Raw genomic sequence first — 26,454 nt, forward strand, 5'->3', positions numbered from 1 at the left:
CTCCTATCATCACCATCATCATCATCACTCCCCATCGTGAACCTTTTTTTTTCTCCTCTTCCCGTTCCCGAGTGCAAAGTAGCAGGCCAGATATTCATTTTCTCCTCAGCGAAGACCGGAAATTTTAAAATGGCCCCATATTTGGTAGCGTCGATAGTTATAGAAATACAACACCATGTTATTGAATCCATGTTATTAAATGAATGTTACTGGAATGCTGCGGGGGCATGCATTCGTGTGAGCCGCAGCATTTTGGTGCTTCGTGCTACTACGCTGGGGCGCACAATATACATCGTTCATGCCTTACCGCACCTAATGTTATCCCTCTTGCACCCTGGACACGCCATTTCGGGCAGCTCGCCTAATAAATATATCTGCTGAATCCATGCCAAATTGACCTTAAGAAAGCTAGTCTTCATTTCTATTTTGCAGCTCTCATGTGGTCAAAGGATGAAATTTCAGCCTCTATTACGTCGCATAGCTGACTCTAGGACAGGACAAAAAATGTGTTCTAACCAGGCTCTTTAAGCAGGTCTTGATCAGGTTGTATACGTGCTTAGTGCGGCATCGCACAGTTTTCCTCGGCCTAAGTGACACGCTCGTCAGCATTCTCACATAGTGTATTATACACTGGCTGGCGGTGTTTCCATAGGTAAGGTATATAGGTATAGGTAAGGTACAGCCAATGTAATATTTACAGATGCCTATAAAAATTTTCGAACAGTGAAATAGTTGCATACCTGAATTTATTTCCTCCCTGGCTAGAGGATAAACCGACAACTGGGGCTAGTTGGTGTAGCATTTTCGCAATGGATAGCGCTAACTTTGACAAAACGACCTGGGACAGAGAGAAGACGAACAGAACGAGCGCTTACTTTCAAATGTTTTATTTCTCAGGCGAGAAAAGCTTTTGTAGGAAGGGGGAGAGTGGGCACGCACACTAACGACATAGGGCATCCCGGCAACCTGGCAACGTACATCAAAATCGCTCGTTCTGTTCGTCGTCTCTCTGTCCCTGGTAGTTCTGAAAAAGTTAGCGCTATCCATCGCAAAACTTTTTAGAGGCCCGGCCAGACAATGAGGGACACAATTTGCAGGTCGCGAAAAGAAGCGTAGAGCACACCCAACAGTTCGTGACTTCATACTAAGCAGTTAAGCTCTGTTGTAACTTCATGGCTCCGAAAACTTGTGGGCACCTTTATACGCATGACACACACCGTACGGAAATGTGGTACCCATTTCTCGCACCGTGGAAAGCGAGAAAAAAATGGGAGAGTTTTAAAGTCGCTGGAAAGGGGAGAAGCCGGATGAAGGAACGTCTCTGGCCTGCTATATTAGCTATTACGGGGCATTCACAACAAAATTAAAGCAGGATTTTAAAGCTCTGAACGCGACGCCCATTTGACTCCGTGGGTTATCGCGAGAGACAGGGTGCTGAGGTGGCCTCCACTCAAGAGATAAGGTTCAGATTGAAACCTATTATGAAGGACTTGTAGCTTTCGCTCATCCTTTGTCTCTGCTCCCGAAATGCGATTAGAAGAGTGGAGCGGCAGCATTCAGAGAACTACTCTTGTTGTTACGTGCACTGGACTGGCCACGCGCCATACGTCTAACAGGTGACTCTGCTATATTCATGCGCCGATCATATGATGGACGCGGATGTATGAGATACGTCTCCGATAACGCTAGTACGTGACGGAAAGGAAAGATAAGGGAAAAGTTCAGAAAGAAAGCACGAGTTGATATCAAAACGGAGCGGTTCATCGAGGAATTTTGCACGAGTCACGAGACTCCCGGCGCGAGTTTCTGCACTGCGTTTCACCGAAAAGCGGGCAGTACAGAAAAGCTAGAGGTTGGAAGGAACTGGAGACAATGCAGGCAACCCAGACACCCCCCTTTTGCTGGAACGCACACTTTTCCCCTTTAAACCTAGGACCTTGGCGCACTTCCTTCTGCAGTCGACGTATATGACACTCTTTTAAGCCCAAAGGCATGTTTGCGCAATAAAAAGCAAACTACGCAACTGACTAGCGTATAAAAACCGTTCTCTGAACTCCCTCTTACGGCAATCCAAACTTTAACCCATTCTCCGGCGCGGTCCCAGTCGCAAACATCTCGCATGTGCGCGTAACGCTTCTTGACCTGTAAGTGCACCACGTTTTGCAATCGACGTTGTGCCTCCAGCCCCGACAGCGCTGCATGGATTTGTCGGCGACACACTGCTCGGGTAGTCTTGCACGCGCTCGGACCCACAGCATAGACAAAAAAAAATCGGAAAAAGAAAAAAAGTCAGATCACGCGGAATGGCTTGCGAGCTGACGCTTGCTCCCTTCTCTGACTAACTTATTTTTTTTTGTACATATATAAACGGCTTCCCCTTTTCTCAAGTGCCTCTGCTGCTCGCGAGTTGGTGTGAACGGCTTCCTTTCTCGGCGCTTTCAGCGGAAAAGAGCATTCGAAGCGTCGAGCCACGGCGCGTGGTGAATGCGATAAGGGCAGCGGGTGAGACAAGGAAGTTCAAGTGGCAAAGACAAGATAGAGATAGCAGACCGTCACTGGCGGTGGCTTGATGAAGAGTCGGCTGTGGACAAGCGCTGAGAGCTGTCAGCGGAAGCCATGCTACTGAGATGGATCTTGCTGTTAATAAGGTGGGTGGAACTCTTGAGTTTGCCCATAATACGAAGGAGCTTAACTCTGAGTGAAATCTATACCCTTCGAGAGACACGCATTAGAGGTCAGGTATTTTTTAATCGGTAATGATTACTTCATTGCCTATGCTAGCTGTGTTCCCAACAAATGAGTGAACAACGAACACAAGCACCTTCGATTCTTTGTTTCCAACTCAGACTGACGTTACCAACACTCTTTATTAGAACGTTTATCATAGGACTTGATCGAATCATTACCCTCGTATTTTTAATCATATAGAGTTGTATTAAATCTAGCAAGACCAGACACATATATACGTATGTATTTGCAGACAAATATGAAGCAAAAAGACAGAAATCTATGGCTAACGTTAAAAGAGCCGTTAAAAGAGCCGTAGGCAAGAGAAGGTCTACATGGAAAAACTACTTATCTCTTACGTTCTTGCATTTATTTTTCTCGCAGCGCTGTGGTCTGCCTGGCTCAGTTGTCATCGGGGAACGAACTCAGTAACCCGAGCCAAACCGCAACTTTCAATGGTAAGCAATGACAGAGAAAATTATGGGACTAAGCACTGGAGTGCCTCTTTTTTTACTATTCACAGCATGCTATGCACTCGACACTGAGCGCACAACGTGGCCCGGGAATTCAGGAGGAGCTGGTCGAGCCCCTCCATCCAGACATATAACCTCGCGCTTGGGTCACTTCTGGTAAATAACAGCGCAGGCACTTACAGAGTTGCATGAGATGTTTCTTCTCTTAAAACAGCAGCTTTGAAAGTGAAACACAAAGTCACATGTTTTTGCAAAAACGCACCCTCACTGGACAACACGAGCACCTCCGGCGTGACATGACACAGTTGCTCCCACCCCGGTATCACATATTCCCACACACTAATTACATTATTATAAATTAACGGAGTTCGCAGAATGCTCGCATGCGTTTGAGGGTGCGTGTGGATGACAACCAAGTGACATTATAATAAGGATAATATAATCGCAACCACCAGTCATAGTCATTGAAACCTCGATGTCGAGGCCTTATTGGACGATCAAAGTGTTTTATATTTCGAATGCGCAGTGCTTACTAGAAATGGGCACGTTGTTTTATCGAGCAGAATAAAAACGTGGATCTCATTTACTTGAGAAGAGCAACTTAACCCGTGTCGCTCAGTGTACACGCAACCGCGCTGTGTTCGCCCGGTCATGTCGATGCGTTTGCGAGGTTACATAAAGGAATAGCGATGTGTGGACCGCTTAATGTGCGATAGGCGATGGGGCATTAATTGCTATAGATACCGCTCATTCCGAGTGATGGGTTCAACCGGTGCATATATCCTACGCGGGCCTCGTACAAAATTTCAGACACGTGTTGTACTATTCCAGACGACTGTCGTCGCGTGATCAGTCGCTAGTCAATTCGTTCCCCTCTGTTTTCTCAGAGTCTGAAGTATGATCACAGAACAGGTCCCGTCTAGTCACTAGAAGATTATGATCGGTGGATTTGATGCGGACGCGCTTGCTTGTAGAGAAAGTACTATCGGCAGCAAAATTTTAGAGGAAGAATGCTTTTGGCAATAGCGCTGCGTCGTGACTCAGCCGCCTGCTATTGTTAGAAACGGAAGGAAAACTCACGTCCTGTCACACGTTCAGACATTTCAGGGGATTGGATAACATGACCACACCGAAATGATTTTTTTTTGTCCGTACATCGGCCTGCACTCCCTACACTTTTGCTGCTTTTAGTACTCTGAAGTCCCCCGAGCTACGATTGCTTACACTTTGCTCTTGGAATTCGTTGTTTTATACCACTCCCAGCTGCCTTCGATATCTTTGAGTTTGTGATGACCTGCAGGCCAATATAATCGTTAATAACTGCCACCGTAATTCTCCGGCTGAGAACATTTCTTTATCTTCGGCTCTTACTGCATGAGAAATCATGTTAGGCAAATTTCGATCTCGCTTTGAGTTAAGTTGGCCATTTGGTCATTTTAAATTCAATCGTTAGCTGACCTCCTCTTCAAAAGATTTCGCAGAGAAAATTCTCCAATATTGTTGTAGGAACACATCTGGTGCATCCAATGGGGCTGCAAGATAGGAAAAATTTCATCGGGACACCTAATTCCATTATGTGTTGGCAAATACATCGCATTAAAACATGTAACGTCTCCTCTGTGGCCTTATAGGACCCGACTGAAATGTGTGCTTCCTTTATACGCTTCCTTGTCAGGGAACGACGGCCAGTGCGAGTTGGGAAGCGTCGAGAACCGCTTCGACTGCTATCCGGAGCCAGGCGCGAGTCAACAGGGTTGCGAGTCCCGGGGGTGCTGTTGGCGAGCGCTGGCCAATGGCGCGGTGAAGGGCCAGCCGAACGTCCCGTATTGCTACTACCCTGCCGACTACAAGGGATACGTGGTGGACGGGTTGGACCACTTCCCGGATCGCATCTCCTTGAAACTCAAGAGGCAGACGCCTTCGGGCATCGACAAGGACGTGCAGTCTGTCACGGTGGACGTTTACTTCTACGAGAACGACACCGCCAGAATTACGGTGAGCTTTCTTGGAACGGACGAAAGAGCGAAGCAGGCTGTATGCGCATAAAACGAGGGGGACGCAACCGAGCCTGACCGTCCAAAACATTCGTCGTGAGTAGTAATGGAAAGTAAGGAATGTTCTTGTGCAGCGGAAAGCTTTTCTAAAGCTTCAGAATGGATAAGTTAAATCGCAGTTTGTGGGATTTAACGATCCAAAGCCGCAGATTGGCTATGAGGGCTCCGGATTAATTTAGACCACCTGGAGAGAGAGAGAGAGAGAGAAAAACTTTATTATGGCAAGTGTGTTTAGACCCCCCTTGGGTCCCTGGACCACCGCACTGTCCCACTCTACGTCGGAACGTTCATGTGGTGTTTGTTCATGACGTCGGCTCTCCGAAGCACCTGGAGTTCTTTAACCGGCGATGACGTCGCACACGCAAGCGCATTTAGACTCCATCAAAACTCGTCCGCCGGGGGGTCGGGATTGAACCCACGACCGTGGCATCAGCAGCTGAATGCCGAAGTCACTGAGCCTGCACAGCAGGCCAGAATAGCGATAGCCCGCTATGCTTACCTTTGATACGAAAATTCTGCTATTTTCGTCGCAGTTGCAGAAGTTTTTTGCCCGTTTTGGGTACGGATGCGCGCTATTTGCCAGGAGATTTACGGGTACAACCTTATCCAGAATGTTTGCCTGCACCGTGAAAGGAGATGATGAAATGAAAGCTGGATATGCGAGCTCGTACCTGAACTTCCGATGCACGATGGTGCGATTGGAGTGAGATCTTGGCACGTGTTCTTTAGATTCTCGTTGTCGTCCACTGACAAAAGTGTCTACGTCGAAATAACGGTGCGTTTCGATTTGAATGCGTGAAAATTCAGTCGTCTGAAACTAGCTCAGAAACACAACGCACAGTCCGTACCTCACAATCGGCCATTTGTATATAGAATGACGCCCGTTCCAGTTCAGAAACAGCACGACTAGAGCGTAGACGCATAGACCTCGAGAAATTTGGCGTGAGGCTGAAAACTCGACATTTGTTTCAATTGAATCTACCTAGTTGAAGGCAGATTTTCGTAAACGTCATCTTGTGCTGTAAGAAGCGCCTATTAAAACACAAGTGATTGATTGAGTCCACTTACCGTGAAACCCTTCCATGCTCAAGTTGGTTAATCGAACCCGGGCGTTCATCGCCTGCAAAAAAAAAAAAAAAAATGAGGAAGCGTAATTTATATCGGAACAAATTCACTGTTTCTTTTTCACTTTTTGTTTAAGATCCTGGATGCCACTCAAGCACGATTCACACCACCTGTGCCGAAGATTCCTACGCGCGCGTTTACGGGAAGCCTTCTCTACAACGTCACTGTCACCCAAGACGGACAGCTCAAGGTGTACCGCCTGGACCGTGCATCTACGACCATGTGCGTTAATTTCAGCTCTAACTGCGTGAGGAACTTATCCGTATAAAATACACTACCATTGGATGCACTTAAGAATTCCCTTACACGGTGCATGAAAGACAGAGAAAGCAAAAATAAGATCAGTTGAATCTTGCGAAAGTAGAATGCGTTATAGTCAGGTGCAAGTCAAGAAAAAAGAAGCTTTTACCTGTAAAAGGAACCCCTTCCAGCCAATGGCGCCGGCTGATTCTCGTGAACCCGCTAGTGTGACAATGCAGGGGGTGGCATATGAAAGGGGATTGTCCCCTTCCTTCATTGTCCGGGAAAGTCGCCCCCCTGGTTTGTCATGCCGTTCCCTGCATTGTCACGCTCAAGTTCACGTGGACCGGCTGATGCCGTTGGCTGACGCGGAAAAACTTCTCTCTTTTTTTACTTTTTTTTTTACTTGCATCCGACTACAGTGGTATAGAAGCAGACCTCACGACTAATGTGGGAGCGAGCAGCCAACGAAAACAAATTCTTTATTTTTTCTTTCACTAAACACGGTCCTCCTTCAACTTTTTGCTCAGGTCTTTGGCAGAAAAGCACCTCATCACGTTATAAACTATTTGAAAGAGTAAAGCAATAAGCACTGAGCCGAAAGGTCACTTCTGCTTTCTCGTCCTTTCGCCGCGCACCTCCTTCTCTTTTTTTCCACCTTCTGCATCATCCTGCTTTCTTCATGCTCTTTTTCAGCTTCCACGCCAACCTGTCCCGCCTTGTGTTTACGGACCAGTTCCTCCAGATTTCCACACTATTGCCGTCAGACTATGTCTACGGTCTCGGAGAGCAATGGAATTCTCTACGTCGAAACGTGAACTGGACCAGCCGCTACTTCTTCAACCGAGACCGACCCCCCGTGGTGTGTACTGCAGTCAACTTACCTCTTACAGAAAGGCATAAAAATACTGGTCGCGTTGAGGCTGCAAAGATGTCAACATATTATGTACCCACTACTCGCAGCAGCGTCCTACAATTCTTTGTTAGCGGGTATACGTTTGATTCATGAGGAACACTCGTAAGCCCAGCACGCATAACTGCAGTTTTCTTTGTGTGTTGTGTATCGCAGAGAGGGAAATATTGGCCTGCAATACTGAAAAAGCCACACCGCGCTTTCAGACCGCTTTATCTCAGCAAGCGCAAAGCGACATGGGCAGTCATTAGTAATGTCACCATCAAATAAATTTCCTCCTCCTCCTTACTAGACAGAGTTGCGCCACAGTGTCCAGTGCACTGCAGAGGATCAGCAAGAACACAAGGCTACAGGCTTGTCTGAGTTCTTGAACACCTACTCACGGCGCGGCACAGAAAGGGACATATTACGCCAGCAACTGGGTCCCAAATTTGGCACGGACACCTTAGGCATATACGGTTGCGTTTGCTCGCAAGCCGGCGCACTTAAAATCGGCTAGCTTTACTGCCTCCATAACAGGTTCTCGAATTCGAGGTGCAAGCTTGCTTTCAAGTTCGATAGAGAATGTTTGGACAGTGACGCGGTAAGACTTTCAGGCCGGATTTAGTTGAGTTCCTCTGCACGCAACCACATGGGGCGCATCCTATATGGAAAACTGCCTTATTGATCTGTATTGACAATGCACAGTGATCGAAGATTCCTGTGGACTATACTCTCAACCAAACTACACGTTACGTTTGCGGTATGTATCACTACTCAGGCTTATCACAAAAGTGTTAACAAGTTCAAGCGCCCCGTACGCGTCACCAGAACTATCGTGTTATCTGGAATTATAAGAGGGCAGTACAAAATTGACACGAACACAGAAGTAACACGGAAGACACGACATAGGAAAAAAATATTTCTAGAAATACAAATATCCGCAAGATATTCCGCCATTTCAGCCTTACGGGCTCGTGTTATGTAGCATTCACTCGATGGACGGACACACTTCAGTGACACATGGAAACTGACAATAAAAATTATTGCCGGTAGTCGACCTTCACTCTCAGCGTAAGGCGCTAGCAACTCTGCCACTTTTCAGGCAGCTGTTTTCAAATATGATCCTACGCAGACTACGACTTCATTATGGAAGGGCTGCGCTAATGAATTGATGTGTCTGGTCACAGTAACAGTGCGATACATATCAGCCGCCTTGACGCCTTGGAGGTTTCTGCCCTGCACGTGCCGTATATTAACTTGCAGAAAAATACTAGCTGCCAACAGGATTGTAGAAGCAAGCTTTAAAATTTGTGGTGATCTTGCATGCCTCACCAATAATTCGCATCTCCCAGGGCGACAAGAACCTTTACGGCAACCACCCTTTCTTGCTCGGAGTTGACAGTGACTGGCAGGGCTACGGAGTGTTTTTGCACACCAGCAACGCTCTGGGTGAGTCTTCCCATTCCAACTGCCTTTAATGGCTGCGGCTGCTCATTTGTAAGTATTCCGGGGCAGGAGCCGACAAGTAAGCTAACTGTTGCAGCACCAGGCGTTGCTTAAATTCTGGGCGCAAATCCAAACCATTAAAATAAATACCAAAGAAATATTAGGCCAAGATTGGCTGGGCACCTCGAACCAGTAGTATGATATCCGAGAGCCAGCGGCCTTATTTCGTTACGAATTATTTTCGATTTACTCTTTTGTGCCTTTATCGTTGATTATCAGTTCGGATGATCAACGGGAAAACTGCGACATTTGGGGCTATATGAAGACATTATAATATATGCGTTTGCCTCTGTGCATGGTAATACAAATGCCATAGCTAAGAACGGTATGTGAAGTAAAATTAATGAACGCATATTGCGGACCGATTAAAATTATTTTCTGCAAAGTCGTGGAGATTTCGATTGCTCCGAACCTTGCCCACACTGCGGCGCCTCGGGAGTTTGAAAGCCAGATTGAGCAAATGGTGGTATTTAGGTGTCTGCCAAGGACTCGTAAAAACAGTGACGTCTCAGTGCATACCACCCTCCGCATGCTCTCCAAGCTAGGATATTTCATAATTGTATGCTTTTGTGATATGTTTCTTATATATTATTACATCGACGCTTAGCTCTATGAGTTGGAGGGCTTGAAACTCGAAGAGAGGAAGTCGCGGTTGGCTGCGATGGTGGAATGAGTTGTTGCAGAGCAACATTAAAGGTTTACGCATTCCAAAAGTGCGCAGACGTCGTTACCTTCTCCACCGCTTTGCTGGCAGCACGCCGTTCCGCATTCCGTTAGAGTCAACATTTAAAGAAACCGAACACCAGTGGAGGAAGACCTGTTTATCAATAATCACTTCACTTTGCCTAATCCGCGATGGACACACATTGTTTAGTGGAAAAAACTGGGTCAACATTTTAGCCTCTGAACTGCCTTCAGTTACAGCAATTCTAGTGAGCAATGCAGAGTCCATTTTCTTGCTTTGCGAAGCCAAATGTGCATTTTTAGAGTGCATTAATAACAGTCAATCACGCGTTCCGGTCGTCGTCCCAGGGTAACGTTCTACCATGGATCACCTCACATTTCTCTTTGGAACATTGAGCGCATCTTGTGTTTCTGTCGGTCATTTAGATTTCGCGAAGCCGCAGGGGATATTGCGCCTCGCGGACGCAGAGCGATGATGCGGATCCCCATTAATTTGAGTGAGTTTTGCCGGCAACGCTAGACCTCGACGTCCGCGTCTACTCCTTCAGAGGTTGTCCTACAACCCACTCCGGCCGTCACCTTCCGTTCCCTGGGCGGCGTCCTGGACCTGTTCGTGTTCACGGGCCCCACGGTTGGTCGCGTGGTGCAGCAGTACCAGCACGTGGTGGGCTTTCCTTCCTTGCCGCCCTACTGGGGCCTCGGCTTCCACCTGTGCCGCTTCGGCTACAAGACGCTCAACAGGACGCGCTACATCATGGAGAGTAACATCAAGGCCGGGATACCACTGGTAATTGGGACGCTATTGTTTGTACCTTCTTACCAGGACACAGCGGCACTTGTTTACGGTTGTGGGGATGGGAAACCACGAAACGCGGCGAAAGAATCCGCATGGCAACCAAAGGGAGAAAATTCACTTGATTAGCCACGCAAATGTGTGACAGCAGTAGACCCTTCCTGTGCAACGTCGCCGGCTGACGTGAAATGGAAAAGCATTCAGAAAGTGGTAGTGTAGGACAGCAGATGCTACACATTCGGGACGTCGTTCTGGCCAACGCATCCTGTATTATCAATTCATATTTATTTATTTTAATGCATATACCTTACAGGCCTCAGGACAGCATTGTGTAAGAGAGGTCGAATAAAAAATTTGTGTGAAGAGGTTATAAATGAAAAGCATAATGTTAAGTACCCAAAACAAGTGAGCTCAGATAACAGATTAGAAGATATCGCAATTCGCAACAAGTGATGTGAAATACAAGACAGATGTTACGCGTCGTCAAACACAAATGAGGAATTACGTGAAGTATTACACATGCACATGTATAATATACATATCGTCCTCTCCGGTATATGCAGGTTGAACAGTGTTTATTAGACGTTCGCGCTGTTCGAGTATGTATTTAATTATTTTTTAGTAACGGTGGTGCCTTTCGGATATCATCGGGTTAAGCATTATAGCACGTGGTTTAGTGTACCTGCTTTTGATTTCCATGACAGATAGGCTTGAAAATTTATATAACCCCTTCTTTAATCGTTCTCTAGAGGAAATTGGCGCCGTCATACACATTAATTCGCTTCAATTCGTGATGAAACTTCCGCTGCTACATGAACCGTTTCATAATTTGTTGGGGCTTGTTATGCACACCGGACATCACTACATACGATGCAATCCATGTTTTTAGAAATGACCAAGCCTGTACAAGTTCGCTACATGGGGCCATCCCAGTAAAGTAATGCCTTTGGAAATCAAAGCAGTATATGCGATTTCGAGGACATGGTCATCAAAAGAAATGAAGGGTCTTTGTACCCCTTTTAAAAGAACCTCCGTGTTAAAGTAATTACCTTGTAGAACTGCACTACATGGGGTTACCCAGTTGAATAATGTATTTGGCAGTGAAGGCACTTTACGCAATTTCAGTGTCATGACGAGCAGCACATATGAAGATGTTTATTTTTTTTAAAGGACACGCAATGGAACGACATTGACTACATGAATAGGAGCAACGACTTCACCTACGACAAGGAAAACTTCGAGGGACTTCCGGAGTTCGTTGAACAGCTACACGCATCCGGTCGCCACTACGTCGTCATTGTGGCAAGAATCTTTTCAACGTTTTTCACGTGCAGGCGAGAAAGACGCGCGAAATGCATGCACTCCGAATGTCGTGGCAGAAATTTGGTAGAAATTTTCCCCACTTGAAAGTACCCTTTCTTTTTCTTCTCGGATGCCTAGGCAACGGAATAGCTTGTTCTTGTTCTTCCTTTCTTTTTCGCCTTGAAATAAACGACCCACCGGTTCCAGAACATTGAGAGTTTAAGCAAAAACAGAAAAAAAAGAAACGGTAAACTTCCATCAGAAAATGTTATGCAAATTATGACGACCAGAGAGAAGATGGCGGGTGATGATAACATCTGGGATCATATTCTACATTTACAACAAAAATTACCGCGTGAGATAGTTAACACTGGCAAAAACGGTAAACGTTTTCCCTCGCTAATATTGCGTCGTCTTCAGGGGGTTATGCAACACTATTCCTGGATTTTTCTACCCATCGCTCACGACTGTTCATGGCTTGAGTTGCTCCAGGACGGCTTATTTTGCGTTAATTACAATAAAATACTAAAGTAAGTCGTCTTTCCCGAATCATAAGAAAGAAGAAAAGCTAAAGAACACGTAATCAAGGAAAAATATATGAAAAATGCCTCGCACGTTGACATATGAGCGGATGGTTACCTGCATTGTTTATGGCCATGGTTTCATAGCTCTATAGCGTGTGCCAAGATTAGAAGGAAAGTCTGAATTCTCAGAGACGACGAGGGTACTCAACCATTGACGAAAGATGTGGCGTCTCTAATAAATGCCCTTGTGCGTTGCTCGGGCAAGTAGATAGTGGTTTATGGTTTATGGGGGTTTAACGTCCCAAAGCGACTCAGGCTATGAGGGACGCCGTAGTGGAGTGCTCCGGAAATTTCGAGCACCTGGGGTTCTTTAACGTGCACCGACATCGCACAGTAAACGGGCCTCTAGAATTTCGCCTCCATCGAAATTTTGCGACGATGGCAATAAGACAGGCGAATATCTTTCAGCAGCGCTGCTGGTGTGCAGGGCTGAGACGCAGGAGTAGCCAAAAAATTCCTGGAATAAGGAACCGACTAGTCACCCGAAGAAAATCATGAATAGACGTTTTCAATCAATCAATCAATCAATCAATCAATCAATCAATCAATCAATCAATCAATCAATCAATCAATCAATCAATCAATCAATCAATCAATCAATCAATCAATCAATCAATCAATCAATCAGCGAAGTAAGAGGTACGCTACACCGCCGATCTTCACTGTGGTGTGGCTTTTTGCCATTTTATGCAGATATAAAAATTCTTTAGAAATTGTCACGCAAGTTCTAGCAATGTAGTAAAAGCTACTTTCTGCTCTAATTGATGCGAAAGGAAATATATTTTCTTTTTAACTGCTGAACAGTGTACCATGAGAGCCACGACTACACGACAGAGAAATTTGACTATATTTTTTAAAGTTGAGAATGGCATTCGCGATGTCATTGAAGCCCTTTTACGCTAGCAGGTTATAGTAAAAGGCGGAACCAAGCGATCGCTGTAATGTCCGGTCTTCCAAAAGTGCAGTGTATTTTCAGAAAATTCTCAACAATTTACAGAATGCAGCGAAGTGCGACGGCACGCGACATTCGAGTTTTCATGCGGTTCTAGTCCACTCAGGTCGCTCACTATTTGCAGGACCCCGCAGTAAGTGGCTCTGAAGCACCCGGAAGCTACCCTCCTTACGAAGATGGCCTAGCCATGGATGTTTTCATCAAAAATATCACGGGAGGCATCGTGTACGGAAAGGTAACGAATAATTATGACCTTACTTCTTGTCATAGTTGATTACTCCTAGTAAGGTGCGAAATATCTGTATTATGAACTCTCTTTAGAATGAAGTTTTGTCATCCTAACGAATTCACTTTGTCTTTACTGTTTTGCGTTCCTTTGAATGTTAACTATTCACCTTAGTACCAAATCTTTGTCCTTTGAATGCATGATTTAAGTGAGTGCAACGTTGTTGAATGTGAAGCCAGCTTTTTGCAGCTGTCGAAACATGGCGGTTCTGAAACATGCTCCTTTTCATTCAAGGTGTGGAACGACAAGAGCAGCGTATTCCCTGACTTCAGCCATCCCAATGCTTCGGCCTACTGGGCGAAGCAGTTCACCAGGTTTCACAACGAAGTCCCCTTTGACGGCGCCTGGATTGTGAGTACTTTTGGGGGTCTTCGTACGTCAAACAGATTTGAGACAGTTGAACTTTGAAATCAGAGCCCATAAGAATGCATTACACTCTGAAGACATTGTATGCATGATCAGGGAAAGAAACAGCAAAAAGACATGCTACTTGGAATGAAACAAAATGATAAAGAAGAATTACTTTTTGTGGAAGTGTCTACGTAACGCTGGTCTAAATACGTGTCATGTTCGATGACGGCGACAGCCGCTTATTTTTCTGCAGGGAATTTTTTTTTTTCTATTCTGTCGGCTCTCTTCAGTTCAGCTGCCCAGCCCTTGGCGCTTTGCCCGACGTCTCACCCACGACTGCCACAGACGAATGCAGGGCACTAAGAAGAGGTTCCTGACTTTGTGCCTGCTCTTCCAAATATTTGACCTTTTCGCATAATACGTCAAGTTTGCAGTACTTTTTGGGCGAATTAAGGATGAGACATGGCAAACTTCCACTCGCCTTCCTCCACCTTTTCATTTCGAACATCTTCCCTATAAATCTGCCAATGGAGTAGCTGCAGCCTAGCCACCGAGAGCCACATGTGAGGAAAATGTCGTAGTGTCACCTTCGAAGGTGGTTTCTTTTACAGACACGGTTAAGTAGGACAACGTATACTAGTGTGCGTAGGTACAGAGTGTTTTTTTTTTCTTTTTCTTACTGCGTAAGTGAACTGGAGGAGCCTAAAGCCCGTTATTTCCAACCTCTCCAACAGGGCTGACCAGATTTACATGCAAGCACCAAAACGGTGCAGCTTGATCGGGCTTGAACAAATATAAACAAATAAAAATTGACGGGCGATCGTATGATGTGATGCGAAAGATCTGCGTTAGTAGGTTTTACATTTCGCTTTTTAAGTTTTCGCTTTTGCAATGATCGATTTCCCACCGCTTCCTTGAATTGATTTCGCTGTCGCCTTTTTGTTTCGCCGCTGTGTGGGCTTCGGACACAGACAGCGGAATTATCTTCTAATGAGGGCTATACTTCTACAGCAATAAAAATTAAAAAAAAATAAAAATGAAAACACCAAGATGTGTCGCCCTCTACTGGGACAAAGAAGAGGCAGCAATAGCTCTACTGCACCCCATTTCTGGTACACCTCGACCACAGGCTACAGATAGCAGCACACTCTCGATGTCTTCCACTCCCCAGCCAGCATGTCGGTGGTCCCACGCCCACAAAGGCGACCATCTCTCTGAATAGTAGATGAACACGAGTTCCCATTGCTACGATAATAACTGCAGCACCTTTATTTAATTCCCGAGAAATTTCATCTGACAAATTTAGTCGTAGAAAAGGCGAATATGTTCTGTTCATAAAAGTTAAAACCTCGCAGTAGTGGGTAGGTCTGTCGCTTTTCTACGGTGAATTGAAGCTGCGAGCTTGTTGTAAGGGGGGGGGGGGGGGGGGGGGGGTAAATCCTGGTGGAATAAATCCAGGAAAAGCCTTTGTGAAAGGATTACTAAAGGATGATGATATGGGCGAATGAATAATGAAAGGAAAGAATTTCGATGCGCTTCGTCCTGTGTATAAGCGTGCCGTTTGTATCCGTCGTCCTTCCGTTTTCAAAAATATGAACGAAAAGTACGACGTCGATGCTTGACAACAGTACAAAGGTGCTACAAGTGTGACTATGTTCCCATGTAGGACATGAATGAGCCGTCAAATTTCTACGATGGCCACAAGGACGGTTGCCCACCAGGCCAGAAGGAAGATAATCCCCCGTATGTCCCAGGCGGCGAGAAGCTGAGCACCAAGACCCTGTGCATGAGCGACCGACATTTCATCTCGTCCCACTACAACGTCCACAACATCTACTCCCAGCTGGAAGCCAGGGCTACGTATAAGTACGCTATCTTTTACTCCGCTAATAAAAGGGGAAAGAGAATTTACAATTCAGAAATAGCTTGTTCACGCATGGTCTAGCTTTAGACAAGTTTTAATGAATAAACGCAAATTTAAGTTGAAGGGAAGTTGAGCTTAACCAGCAGTTTCCTTGGAAGCATTAAAAAAGGAACTACGCTAAGCAGACATGGACGAGACTGTTCCCTTCTTGTCCGTGGTTGTTGTGCTCAGTTCCTTTCTTAATGCTGTACGACTTAATCGTCCAACTTCGTTCTCTTTTGAACCCTGGAAGCGGCTTACCTATGTATACAACTGATGATTTCATTTGCTTTCATACTAGTGTTTAAGCGAGTGCTCAGGAAATGTACTTGTTTTTCTTTTTCAGTGTCGCTATGCTCGCGAACAGGCTTGCTTGAGTGGCGCATGCTAGATCACTCGTGATGATGTGACTGCCCCTTTTCACAAGGCGTCCTCTGTCCTATTAAACTTCAGTGTTGAAGACAGGAGTACGTACCCGGTATAAGGGCGAAACCATACCTCGAAAAATTAGAATATCCCCATGCATACGTAATGCCGTTATCCTGTGGCTCCGCCCAGGGCTCTTGTTCAGATTCGTCAGAAGCGTCCCTTCATCATCTCCCGGGCTACGTCACCGGGCCAGTCTGTCTGGTCGGGCCACTGGTCTGGAGACATCAGCTCCAGTTGGGAAGACATGAAACTCAGCATCCCGAGTAAGTTCCGATTCGTGCGCTCCCTGTCTCACACAATGTTTATGGGACATAGATTTTGGTATAGTACTGTATTGAGCAGTATGCCCAACGCTAACAATACGGCCTGGTGCCCGTTGAACTTCGGTTTGCGAGTGATCAGTTGTGCCCAGTTAAGGTACCGAAAGCGTCATTCTCGAGCGATCGGCTTTGCTTCGACTGACTGATGCCAGGGATTTATGACGCACTTGGAAGTTGCGCACGTGCCACCAATTCGAAGGTAATTTGCGTTCGACAGTAGTTCGGGCTCACAAGATGTGACAGTCGTGAGTAAAAAATGATTGGCACAAGTGATCGATTACTGGTGCGAAATAATCTCCACCCGCGGCCCTCCGGTTCACGAAAATGCCATTGACGGGAATAGCAGACCTTCTCCAGTCCTCAATATCGCCAGGGGTTCAGCAGAAAGTAATCACCTTGAAAGATTACTTTTTTCTTTCTTTTTTTCTCAGCCGGTCGCCGGTTACTTGTGCTAATATTTTTTCTCGAGACTGTACCTCACAATCAAGGGTGTAGCTTCAAGGTGTGAAATATTATGTTTATTATATTATTATGTTATTATTGTGTTTATGAGCACCCATCATAAATACGTATGCGACGCTACACTTGACTTCTTTAAGAGGAGTGCATAAATATAAGGTTGCCCGCTCCATTATTGCACCACCTGCAAGGCAGAAGTGGTGCAGATAGCGCAAGTTCCAAAAACAAGAACAGCTTTCAATAAGGAACTCGAAAAGATGACGGAAACGGCGTTATCGTGTTTGAAAGGCGTCAGACCTCTGACTCACCATTATGGCCGCTTACCTCGCCCTAGCAACAGGCTTAACGAAAGAGGAAAAAAAAAAAAAACCTGAACGTTCTCCAAAAAGCAGGAGTTGCGCTTAAATTACATCTGTGACAGTTCGTGCGACTGGTGGGCCCATTGTTTTGGTCTTGCTAACTTTTTCTTTATAAAATCAATCAATCAATCAATCAATCAATCAATCAATCAATCAATCAATCAATCAATCAATCAATCAATCAATCAATCAATCAATCAAATAAATTGAACCTTTTATCATACTATGGAAGGGAGCCAAGATAAAAGCTGTCTTCTTGGCTCCTGCAACTTCATTGTAGCAGAAGTCGCATGCGTACACTGCATGAATTCTGCTTCCTAAATATCTTCAAGTAGAACAGGCTGGCTGCTCATGCGACTTTCCCAATGATTTCTGGTTGGTTTGGTTTATGGGGTTTAACGTCCCAAAGCGACTAAGGCTATGAGAGACGCCGTAGTGGAGGGCTCCGGAAATTTCGACCACCTTGGGGTTCTCTCAGGGCAACTTTTATGAACGTGAACTGGCTTTCAGATATGCTAAGCTTCGGCATGTACGGATTTCCACTCATCGGCGCCGACATCTGCGGCTTCAATGGCAACACGACCGTCGAGCTCTGCGCCCGGTGGCACGCGCTGGGTGCCTTCTACCCTTTCTCCAGGAACCACAACACCGACGATGGAATTGTACGTAATTTTGCTATACGGCCACATGGGCAGGGGCCAACTCTATACTACACACACACGCAAAAAAAACCTTCTACTATAGGCATGACGGGGACACAATGGAACAGAGCTGTTACGTCATTTCTTTCTTTGTTCAGTCCTATTGACGTTGCACTGCTCCCAATCATGTCAGACCAACTCGTACGTCAGTTTGCGCTAGTATCAGCGTAGGCGTCTGCATGCAGGCCACGCAGGTCACGGCGCTATCGATTACGTTGACCCTAAGGGTTTCCCTTGGACAAGCCACGCGCCCTTAGCTCCTCGCAGGTTGACTTTAGAAGAGATATTCAACTATATTTTGACAGAACTCACGAATGCACCTGCGAATGTCTCTCAAAGGAGGCTCTCCAGACAATGGCGTCGGCTGGTTTTCATGGCATCGCGGCTAGGCCCCTATACAGCAGCACATCTGAGGTGATTGGTACGTGCCAGCGAGCAATGCGGTTAACCACTACATCATGACCATCGGTCGATCATTAGTCGACTAATTGGCCACTAGTTGAACAACCTCCTTTGAGAGGTGTTTGCAGCTGCATTCTTGAGTTGTATCATACTATAGTTACTTCTCGTTACTGTCATCAGCGAATAAGTTGGTCAGGCGATATCGGATCTAGTCATTAGCGATGAAATATCTGATGCCGGCTGTCGGCGCATTACCCTGAATGCATGCCTAAACGTATCGAGTTTGACACCATGCGACAGCGACGGCGACACAGGCTGCACGGCTTCCAAAAGTCCGTCTGGAATCCTTTACTTGCAGGACCAAGACCCCTTCAGTTTGGGGCCGACCGTAGTCGAAGCGGCGAAGACCAACTTGTACGCACGCTACGCTCTCCTTCCGTACCTCTACACGCTGTTCTACAGGAGCCACGTCTACGGGGAGACGGTAGCCAGGCCTCTCTTCTTTGAGTGAGTGGATGTTATGACAAACATTTTAATCTGCTTAGACGTATGCCGCTACACTGCGAGGAAATTTGAAGCGAAGAAAACGAAACATCTGCGCCTTTCTGCTTCTTACGCTACTACGTAAAATTTTAATCACCTGGACGTAGTACGCCCATGGATGCTTGCCACTGAAAAATATAGCCCTTTTAATTTTCTATAGATAATTGACCCGACATTCACAGTTATCGAGAGGCTAGGGAGCAGCATCAAAGTCTTCGGAAGACAATCACATCTAGTCGCCCGCTGTAGCCAATGCTCTTGTTTAAACAGTGGTTGCCTAAAATCAAAATCTGCTCACATATTTGCCAAAGTTCTGCCAAGAAGTTTATAAGAAGCGCGCTATTGTGTTCTCGCGTACTTGGATAAATGCGAAACGCTGGTGATGAAGGACATGAAACTTTTCTGGCCTAGTCAACCCCGATGCGCACAAATCCTGTTCCCACTCAGATCTTATTCAAACTAGTTAGAGGATTTTCATTAAATGATTGAAAAGCCCGATATGCAAGGATCCAGTTTTCGGAGGGGAAAACAAAACTGTGTATAAAAAAACCGCGCTGGTTTTCGCCAAAGTATGATGGAAATCAAAGGCTCTTTGCGAGGCTTACTGCAACGCGAAACCTAGACTAGGGCTGAGAGCCCTGCGATGATGACGATGACGATTTTGGGAAATATTTATTGGATCTAATGAAGAGATTTTTGCCCCGTCCGGGAGTAGCCCTCAGTCTAGGCATCCTGCAGCGGCTGTAGTAAAATCAAGAGCCCAGACCTTTGGGCTAGTTGGTTCATAGCAGACACGTACAAGCGCAAAAAAAAACACGGACAGAGAAAGAGTGTTGTCTCTTTCTCTGTCCGTGTTTTTTTTTTTTTTTTGCGCTTGTACGTATCTGGTAGTAAAATAATTATCTGAGTTACTTGGTTCATCAGAAAAGATAGCAGCAGCCTACATAAGACGACGCACAGAGATACCTGAGCTTCGTTATGTGTCTCATCATTGTGCGTGGTCTTGTGTGGGCTGTTTCAATCTCTATCGGCTGTCGTCAGCCCGGCTCGATCCACTCGCTTGTTCCTCATCCAGGTCCTTCTCCCGCGCTGCAACTCGTTGGAAACGCGGGTGGCATTTCACAACCCTTGCACTGTGCTATTCGAAATATTCAAAGCAATGCGTTCAAAAGGCGTCATGCATACTGGCATCGCCGACGAATTTACCGATCCTGGTGAGCGGTTGATGCCGTTGGTGCAAAGCCGACACCATCATCTCTTCTGCGACATTAAACTCGTAACGCCATTTCGTTAATGTACAGGGTGTTCCACCTTAGACTTTACACAATTTTTAAAAATAGGCTGTTTGAGTTACCAGAGCGCTTTTTTTCGGCATAGCATTGGCAGCAGTGTAGTACACCGGAATACAGCTAATTCTTGCTAACTAGCAGGCTGCTTAACTTATATTGTAACTATTACCGTTAGGCTCCTCAATTATTGAGAGGCGTGTAGCCCACATTAAGTAATATCCATATCAGTCTTTAAAATTTCGAAAGCGCGGTGACTTTCGGCGCTGTGGTCCAACACATTTGGGCCACATCGCGCGAAAATACATGCGTTTTCGAGGAGCTTGCAGGCAAAGCAACCTCTCCAGTGCTCGTAACACGTCGAAATAGCCGAAATTTGTTGGGCCACAGCACCGAGCGTAACCACGTTTTCGAAATTCTAAAGACTGATATGGTTATTACTTAATGTGGGCTACACGCTTCTCAATAGTTAAGGAGATTAACAGCAATAGTTAAAGAGCTAACTATTCAAAATCAGGCAACCGGCCGGCTAGTTAGCACAAATTTGTTGTATTCCGATGTACTACACCGCTGAAAACGCTATGCCGAAAAAAGCGCGCTTCTAACCAAAAAGCCTATTTTTAAATATTGTGTACAGTCTTAGGTTAAACATCCTGTATACGCATTTTGCTGTCAAATGTTCATCGACATACCCATGAAATTTAGATCCATAGAATTGATTTTCTCCTCTCTAACAGTAGGTGGAAAGGATTCCTCAGCTGCAGAACCACGTCGGATATGTCCAGAGCTCTCTTGGGAATGCCATAACGCGGTTGTAATATGTGCATAAAACGACTGAAGCCCTGGCTGTAAGCAGGTGCGCAAGAACAGAAGATGCAGTCAAAAGATGTTCAGTCGGCACTGAGAGGACGATGAGCAGTCGGCACTAACCTATTATCCTGTCACGTGCAGATTCCCGAACGACCCCAAGACTTACGACATCGACGAGCAGTTCATGTGGGGATCTGGTATTATGTTCTGTCCTGCCCTGTACCCGGTAAGTGACTGGCACAATCGGGCTGTGCTTTGATTCCTTGCACAGCGATACTCCCTTCCTTGTTGCAGTTCTCGATGGGGGTGCAATCAAATAGCAGTACATTTGACTTTATTTGGGCCCACTTGAGAATTTTGAAGTAATTTTGGGTAATTTCGGGAATATTCTTTTTCCCGGGGAATCTGTGTGGATAAAATGAGTTTCAAGAAATTTTTTGACAGAAATTGTCACTTCTGCTACATTGCCGGAGTTTTCCAGCTGATGCAGGGAGAAGGGACCTGAAATAGGGATTTTTGGGTCGGATGGGGGAATTTTCGATTGCAGCATGGAACTTCACTGCTTCCGCTCGCACATATGGAAGGGAGGTGTAACCATCCCCATGCAAACTTGGTGCAAATCTTGCAAGAACCCACGACTGCATAAAGCTTATTAGTAAATTCAATTGCTAATTTATTATTCTCTAGTTAGTCAAAGCTTCATTGGCGCTGGTTGCCCTATCACCGAATTTTGCACATGCTGTGTTCGCTTTTATCAGCCCGTTTTTTTTGTCCGTTCCCTGTCTCATTTTATCTCTGCAGCCTCCGCATGTTTCGCAGCCTTGATGCAGTACCTGTTGATACATGAAGTAGCTTACGCTGATTGGATAGTGTCAAAATGAAAAAAGCGAACTGGCTAAACCTGACACCTTGCATGCAACTACGATGATTTAAAGTTCAACTGAGAAATAAAACAGGCATGTAAACAACAGCAGGGGAAAAACTAATTTTTGTGTGCGCCTCAATTCATAGCTTTCTCTCTCTCCCCATCGCCTGCAGGTATCAATCTTGCAGTGCGTGGGGCCTGGAAACAGGCGTCGTCTGCGTGCAGTTAATTGAGTAATTATTTTGCGCAGGGACAAACCAAGGTGAACGCCTATATTCCGGCCGGGATCTGGTACGACATGTACAGTACGATACCACCGATCAAGCTCAACAACGGAACCCGCATGGCTTTCGCCGCTCCGCTGAATGGCTCGACCGTGGCCCTCATACGCGGTGGACATGCGTTCGCATTCGTAATTGGAGCTGCCACTGCAACACTCCAGTGAGAATCCTTGGCACAGTTTTGTAATATCCAACCCATCCAAACTTAAAGGGACACCCAGGACAACTCCATTCAATTTTTATTCTTATAGTAAAAATTGATTCAACAGTTCTCTCTGGTATTGCACAGTCTCTCAAAAGTATACAGCCCAGGTGGTCTGTTTCTGAGCAGAGTGGCTCCTTTTGCATACTCAGGGACCCTCATCTCATGAAGGCGAAAGTGTCTTAAGTCCTCAACCCTCCCAAGCTTAGGACTGTTAAGTGCGCTTAAGAGCCCCGCTACACGGCTTGGTAGCAAACCCTTTGGACTCTATTTTTCTGACAAAGACTGCACGTAGTTCGTCCGGCAATAAAAGACGCATTTATTGTCGAGAAAATTCGATTTAGGAATAGACGGAATTTTGTTTTTCCTCCGCATGATTGGAACTTGTGACTTCAAGCCCGAAAACGACTTAGTGTTCCCGGATAGGGAACGAATGGCGATGTAGCCTGGCCTAAGAGATTCAGATAGAAATTTGCTATTGCAGTCATTGCAGTCTGCTTGTGAAAACGGCCGGTGGCGGTGATATCATCTTTTTTATCAGGACGCGGTGACCTATAGAGGCAGGCCAACTTAAGTTTGTCATCATTGTCTCTTTAACTGTATTATGAAAAACAGTACACACTAGGACATAACAGAAAGAATTAGAAGGGAGACACTACCAGCGCTGTATTTATGCTCGTTCTTTTCCATTAACAGTAAGCGGTGGTGGTGTATCACTTCTTGTTTGTGTTCTGTCCAAGTGTGCGCTGTTTTTTAATCTTAAATCTACACCAACTTGCCGAAACGTCTTCTCTGCTGCAGTTCCCCAAGCACACCGAGCCCTGCTCATGGCAGCTTACGGTGATATGAGAGGTTTAACGTCACAAAGCCGAACGTGGACTATGAGAGATGCCGTAGCGGAGGTCTTCAGACTAATTTAGGCTGCCTGGGGATCTTTAACGTGCGCTGACGTCGCACAGAACTACGCCGCCGGGACTTCGAGTGCCGTTAAGTACTCCCAGCGCCAAGAGATGGCGCGCGAGATCCCTGTATGTTATAAGATTAATTTCTCGCGGGGGTTACCAATGCGTTCTAAAAATTGTTTGTAACCTCACTGTCTCCACGTATGCCTCCGGTGTTCTTTCTTTAACATGGGTCTCGTAAATTTCGTCTTGTTTTCCGTGGTTCATCAGTGGCGGCTAAGCGCGTTAACAGCTTGGACGCACAACATGCTCCGACGCCAAATGGGTTCAGTTTAACTGAATTATTAAGCCAACCTTTCCTTTCTGTGTGGTTAGGCGTTTTCAGGGAGACCTTAGCACAACATTATTAGGAAAATTTTGGAAAGTTATCTAGCCTCAAAATAATCATCGCACTGTTTTGTCCAACCACTACGTCGTCTTCCCTTTGCAGTCGACGGGCCCCGATGGCGTTGGTGGCCGCGCTTGACAAGGAAGGCACAGCGAGAGGAGAACTGTTCTGGGATGACGGAGATTCCTTGGGTAAGTGCATGCGTGCATCCCCACGGGCCGCTTTCTTCTACGAGGCACATACCGCAATCGAAAAAGGAGTGCTGGGCAAAAACAATAATGGATGAGCTATTAGTTGAGCTTCCAGCTGCAATCAGCAATAGCAATCCTGTCCGTCTTCGCTCTTTTAAACGCGTGTTCTAGAGCGGCTCCAGGCACTTCGTAATGCTTCCCGCGAGATTCAAATCATCACAATTAGGATGTGTTACTTTCTGGTCGGCAGCAAAAGACAATAGATTCAACGGGTTTTTTTTCCTAGGCCGCCTCATCATGTATGTGTTACGGCTACGATTCCAACAAGAGAAGATTGCCCTGTGACTAAGTTTAAGATAACATTCGCTGGCTTTTTCTTACACCGTATCTTTCAATAACACTGCCGCCTCGACTGCCCCATGTTAACAAAAAGGATATCGTACAGATCCAAAACATCATCTTCACCTAAGACTGGGTCAGCGGCTGCAGTTTTGTCGTCTATTCTGTATCCTCACAGCTTCCCGAAATACGGCCTCGTCTTCGGGGTAACGGTATTATGCTGTAGTATAAGATCCCGTTCTGCGCTGAACGCACGAGGACAGTTTAAAAGGATGTTTCTAGGGGCAGACATAGACGTGGTGTAGAAAAAAAAAAACATTTACGTCTTTACCACACCTACGTAAGACGCGCAACTCAGCGAGAACTGGTTGCCGCTGTTGCTGTTGTCATACTTGTTTTCTATGGGCGATACGAAAGGTAACAGCACGACCGTCGTGTCAAGTGACTGCGCGTTTTGAATACAGACAGGTTCTCCCACCAAATGTGATGTAACGTTTCACGGGACCAAATGGGGCGATGGTGCTAAAACAGTCTAGAAACCGCTCTCGGTGTAAAACAAGTTGTGCGAGCAGTTTTGGCGAAGAGCGGCTGGCTACGATGTCCAGGTCCCGTAACCGTGGTTTCAGAGACTTCCGTGTTTGGACGGCACGTGGCAACAGTGGTACAAAAGATTAATCGAATTGCATGCAGGCACTGCTCATATTCTTATTTGTAAAGCCCGTTCCAGCGTAAAAAATATCAATGAGTATGTAAAAGAATAATAAAGCATCTTTGCGCTCCCCTCCCCCCAAACACACGCACTTACAGGGCTGACAAAGGGTGAGGCCAATTATAAGCTCCCAAATTATGCGTTTCAAGTTTCAAACATAGAACACACACCTCACACTCTAAACATGAATACGCCTATATGGAAGTAAAAAGAGCAATCTGTCTTATTGACCACCCACTTTTATAAAAGGGTGTTCGCTGAGTGGACAGCTTACTTCCTTGGTACTCCTTTATGTTAAGAGTGTGCTAACTAAAGACACTCCCCGCGATCGTATTTTCCGGGTTAAATAAGCAGTGTAGGGTAATCTGAGTATCACATATAAATCGCTTAGATCTCCTATTTCACTTGACATTTCGCAGAAGTTGGTTACGTCTTGCGGGAACTATTGCTGCCGACACTGATGTTCCGCAACATGATTCCGGCGACTCATACGTAACGTGTGTCGTAAGATGTGCTGCAGCGCGTAAGTGTTTACTTTTCCTTCATTTTTATTTCAGATTCGGTCCAAAAAGGAGAGTTCAACATGTACAAGTTTTACTCCAACTGGAATGAGAAGGTAAGTGCACGCACAACCACCATACTGGCTGCAGAGTATTTCTACCACCACCGAGGCATTTCACTGCCCGCTCACTGTGCATTCGCAGGTCGTCATCTCTGCCTCGCGGGAGAAGACTGGTTGTGACGAGAATCCTCTTGTGGCCTTAGTCGTCGTTCTCGGCGTAGAAGAGGCACCCAAGAACGTCACCATAGGCGGCAAGAGCTTACGTTTCGATTACGACGACAACAAGAAGGTAGGCATATTTTTAATGGGTTACGTACCACCCAAAGCTCCGACAGAAATCCAGGGGATATGGTGTGATTACCATGGTAGGCCCTCAAAATCTGATCAAAAACAACCACCCATCTCAGCTAAGGACTCAGAAAGGGGTCAAAACACTGTCATCTTAAATTTTACAGCGAAGGCTGGAATAGCTTTGTCCAAGACATTTAGTACAGGCAATTTAGGGGTACAACTGCAGCCGTATAATGCATTGGATGGACACCACCGCCACGTACGTCAAAGCGCGATTGAGGCGTCCACTGATGCAGGGAGCCAGTTATGCGCCATTGCTTTCCTGCTAAACCAACCGAGGGTTTAGACTGCGAATCAGACAACTCTGGGAGCTAGACTATTTGTTCGGAAGGAGCGGGCCCTGGGGTCCGTCAGTGTCCGGGAACGAGACCGAACCGAAGACCAGAAGTGGAAGAAGGCCGAGTGTGCACGCGAGCGTACGAGGTCTGTTAGAAAAGTATCGACTTTATTTTTTTTGCGAACACCTGATGGATATGAAAC

At 45.9% G+C, this 26,454-nt stretch overlaps 1 protein-coding gene across 1 annotated transcript in view; it reads left to right on the forward strand.

Annotated features, from left to right (window-relative positions):
- Nucleotides 1-2,435: 2,435 nt before the first annotated feature.
- Nucleotides 2,436-26,454, forward strand: part of LOC149372247 (lysosomal alpha-glucosidase-like) — a 32,494-nt gene continuing 8,475 nt past the window's right edge. The window contains exons 1-19 of the mRNA XM_089566665.1: nucleotides 2,436-2,648; nucleotides 3,112-3,185; nucleotides 4,876-5,195; nucleotides 6,456-6,601; nucleotides 7,316-7,481; nucleotides 8,867-8,963; nucleotides 10,253-10,491; nucleotides 11,668-11,799; nucleotides 13,460-13,570; nucleotides 13,856-13,972; nucleotides 15,639-15,838; nucleotides 16,434-16,567; nucleotides 17,953-18,104; nucleotides 18,904-19,052; nucleotides 21,326-21,410; nucleotides 22,300-22,490; nucleotides 23,925-24,013; nucleotides 25,619-25,677; nucleotides 25,766-25,912. Of these exons, the coding sequence (XP_089422791.1) occupies nucleotides 2,617-2,648; nucleotides 3,112-3,185; nucleotides 4,876-5,195; nucleotides 6,456-6,601; nucleotides 7,316-7,481; nucleotides 8,867-8,963; nucleotides 10,253-10,491; nucleotides 11,668-11,799; nucleotides 13,460-13,570; nucleotides 13,856-13,972; nucleotides 15,639-15,838; nucleotides 16,434-16,567; nucleotides 17,953-18,104; nucleotides 18,904-19,052; nucleotides 21,326-21,410; nucleotides 22,300-22,490; nucleotides 23,925-24,013; nucleotides 25,619-25,677; nucleotides 25,766-25,912 (2,640 nt within the window). The 5' untranslated portion in view covers nucleotides 2,436-2,616. The remainder of the gene's footprint in view (nucleotides 2,649-3,111; nucleotides 3,186-4,875; nucleotides 5,196-6,455; nucleotides 6,602-7,315; nucleotides 7,482-8,866; nucleotides 8,964-10,252; nucleotides 10,492-11,667; nucleotides 11,800-13,459; nucleotides 13,571-13,855; nucleotides 13,973-15,638; nucleotides 15,839-16,433; nucleotides 16,568-17,952; nucleotides 18,105-18,903; nucleotides 19,053-21,325; nucleotides 21,411-22,299; nucleotides 22,491-23,924; nucleotides 24,014-25,618; nucleotides 25,678-25,765; nucleotides 25,913-26,454) is intronic.

The sequence above is a fragment of the Amblyomma mixtum genome, chromosome 1 (assembly GCF_055824585.1).
Source record: "Amblyomma mixtum isolate Tamu chromosome 1, ASM5582458v1, whole genome shotgun sequence".
Lineage (NCBI taxonomy): Eukaryota > Metazoa > Arthropoda > Arachnida > Ixodida > Ixodidae > Amblyomma > Amblyomma mixtum.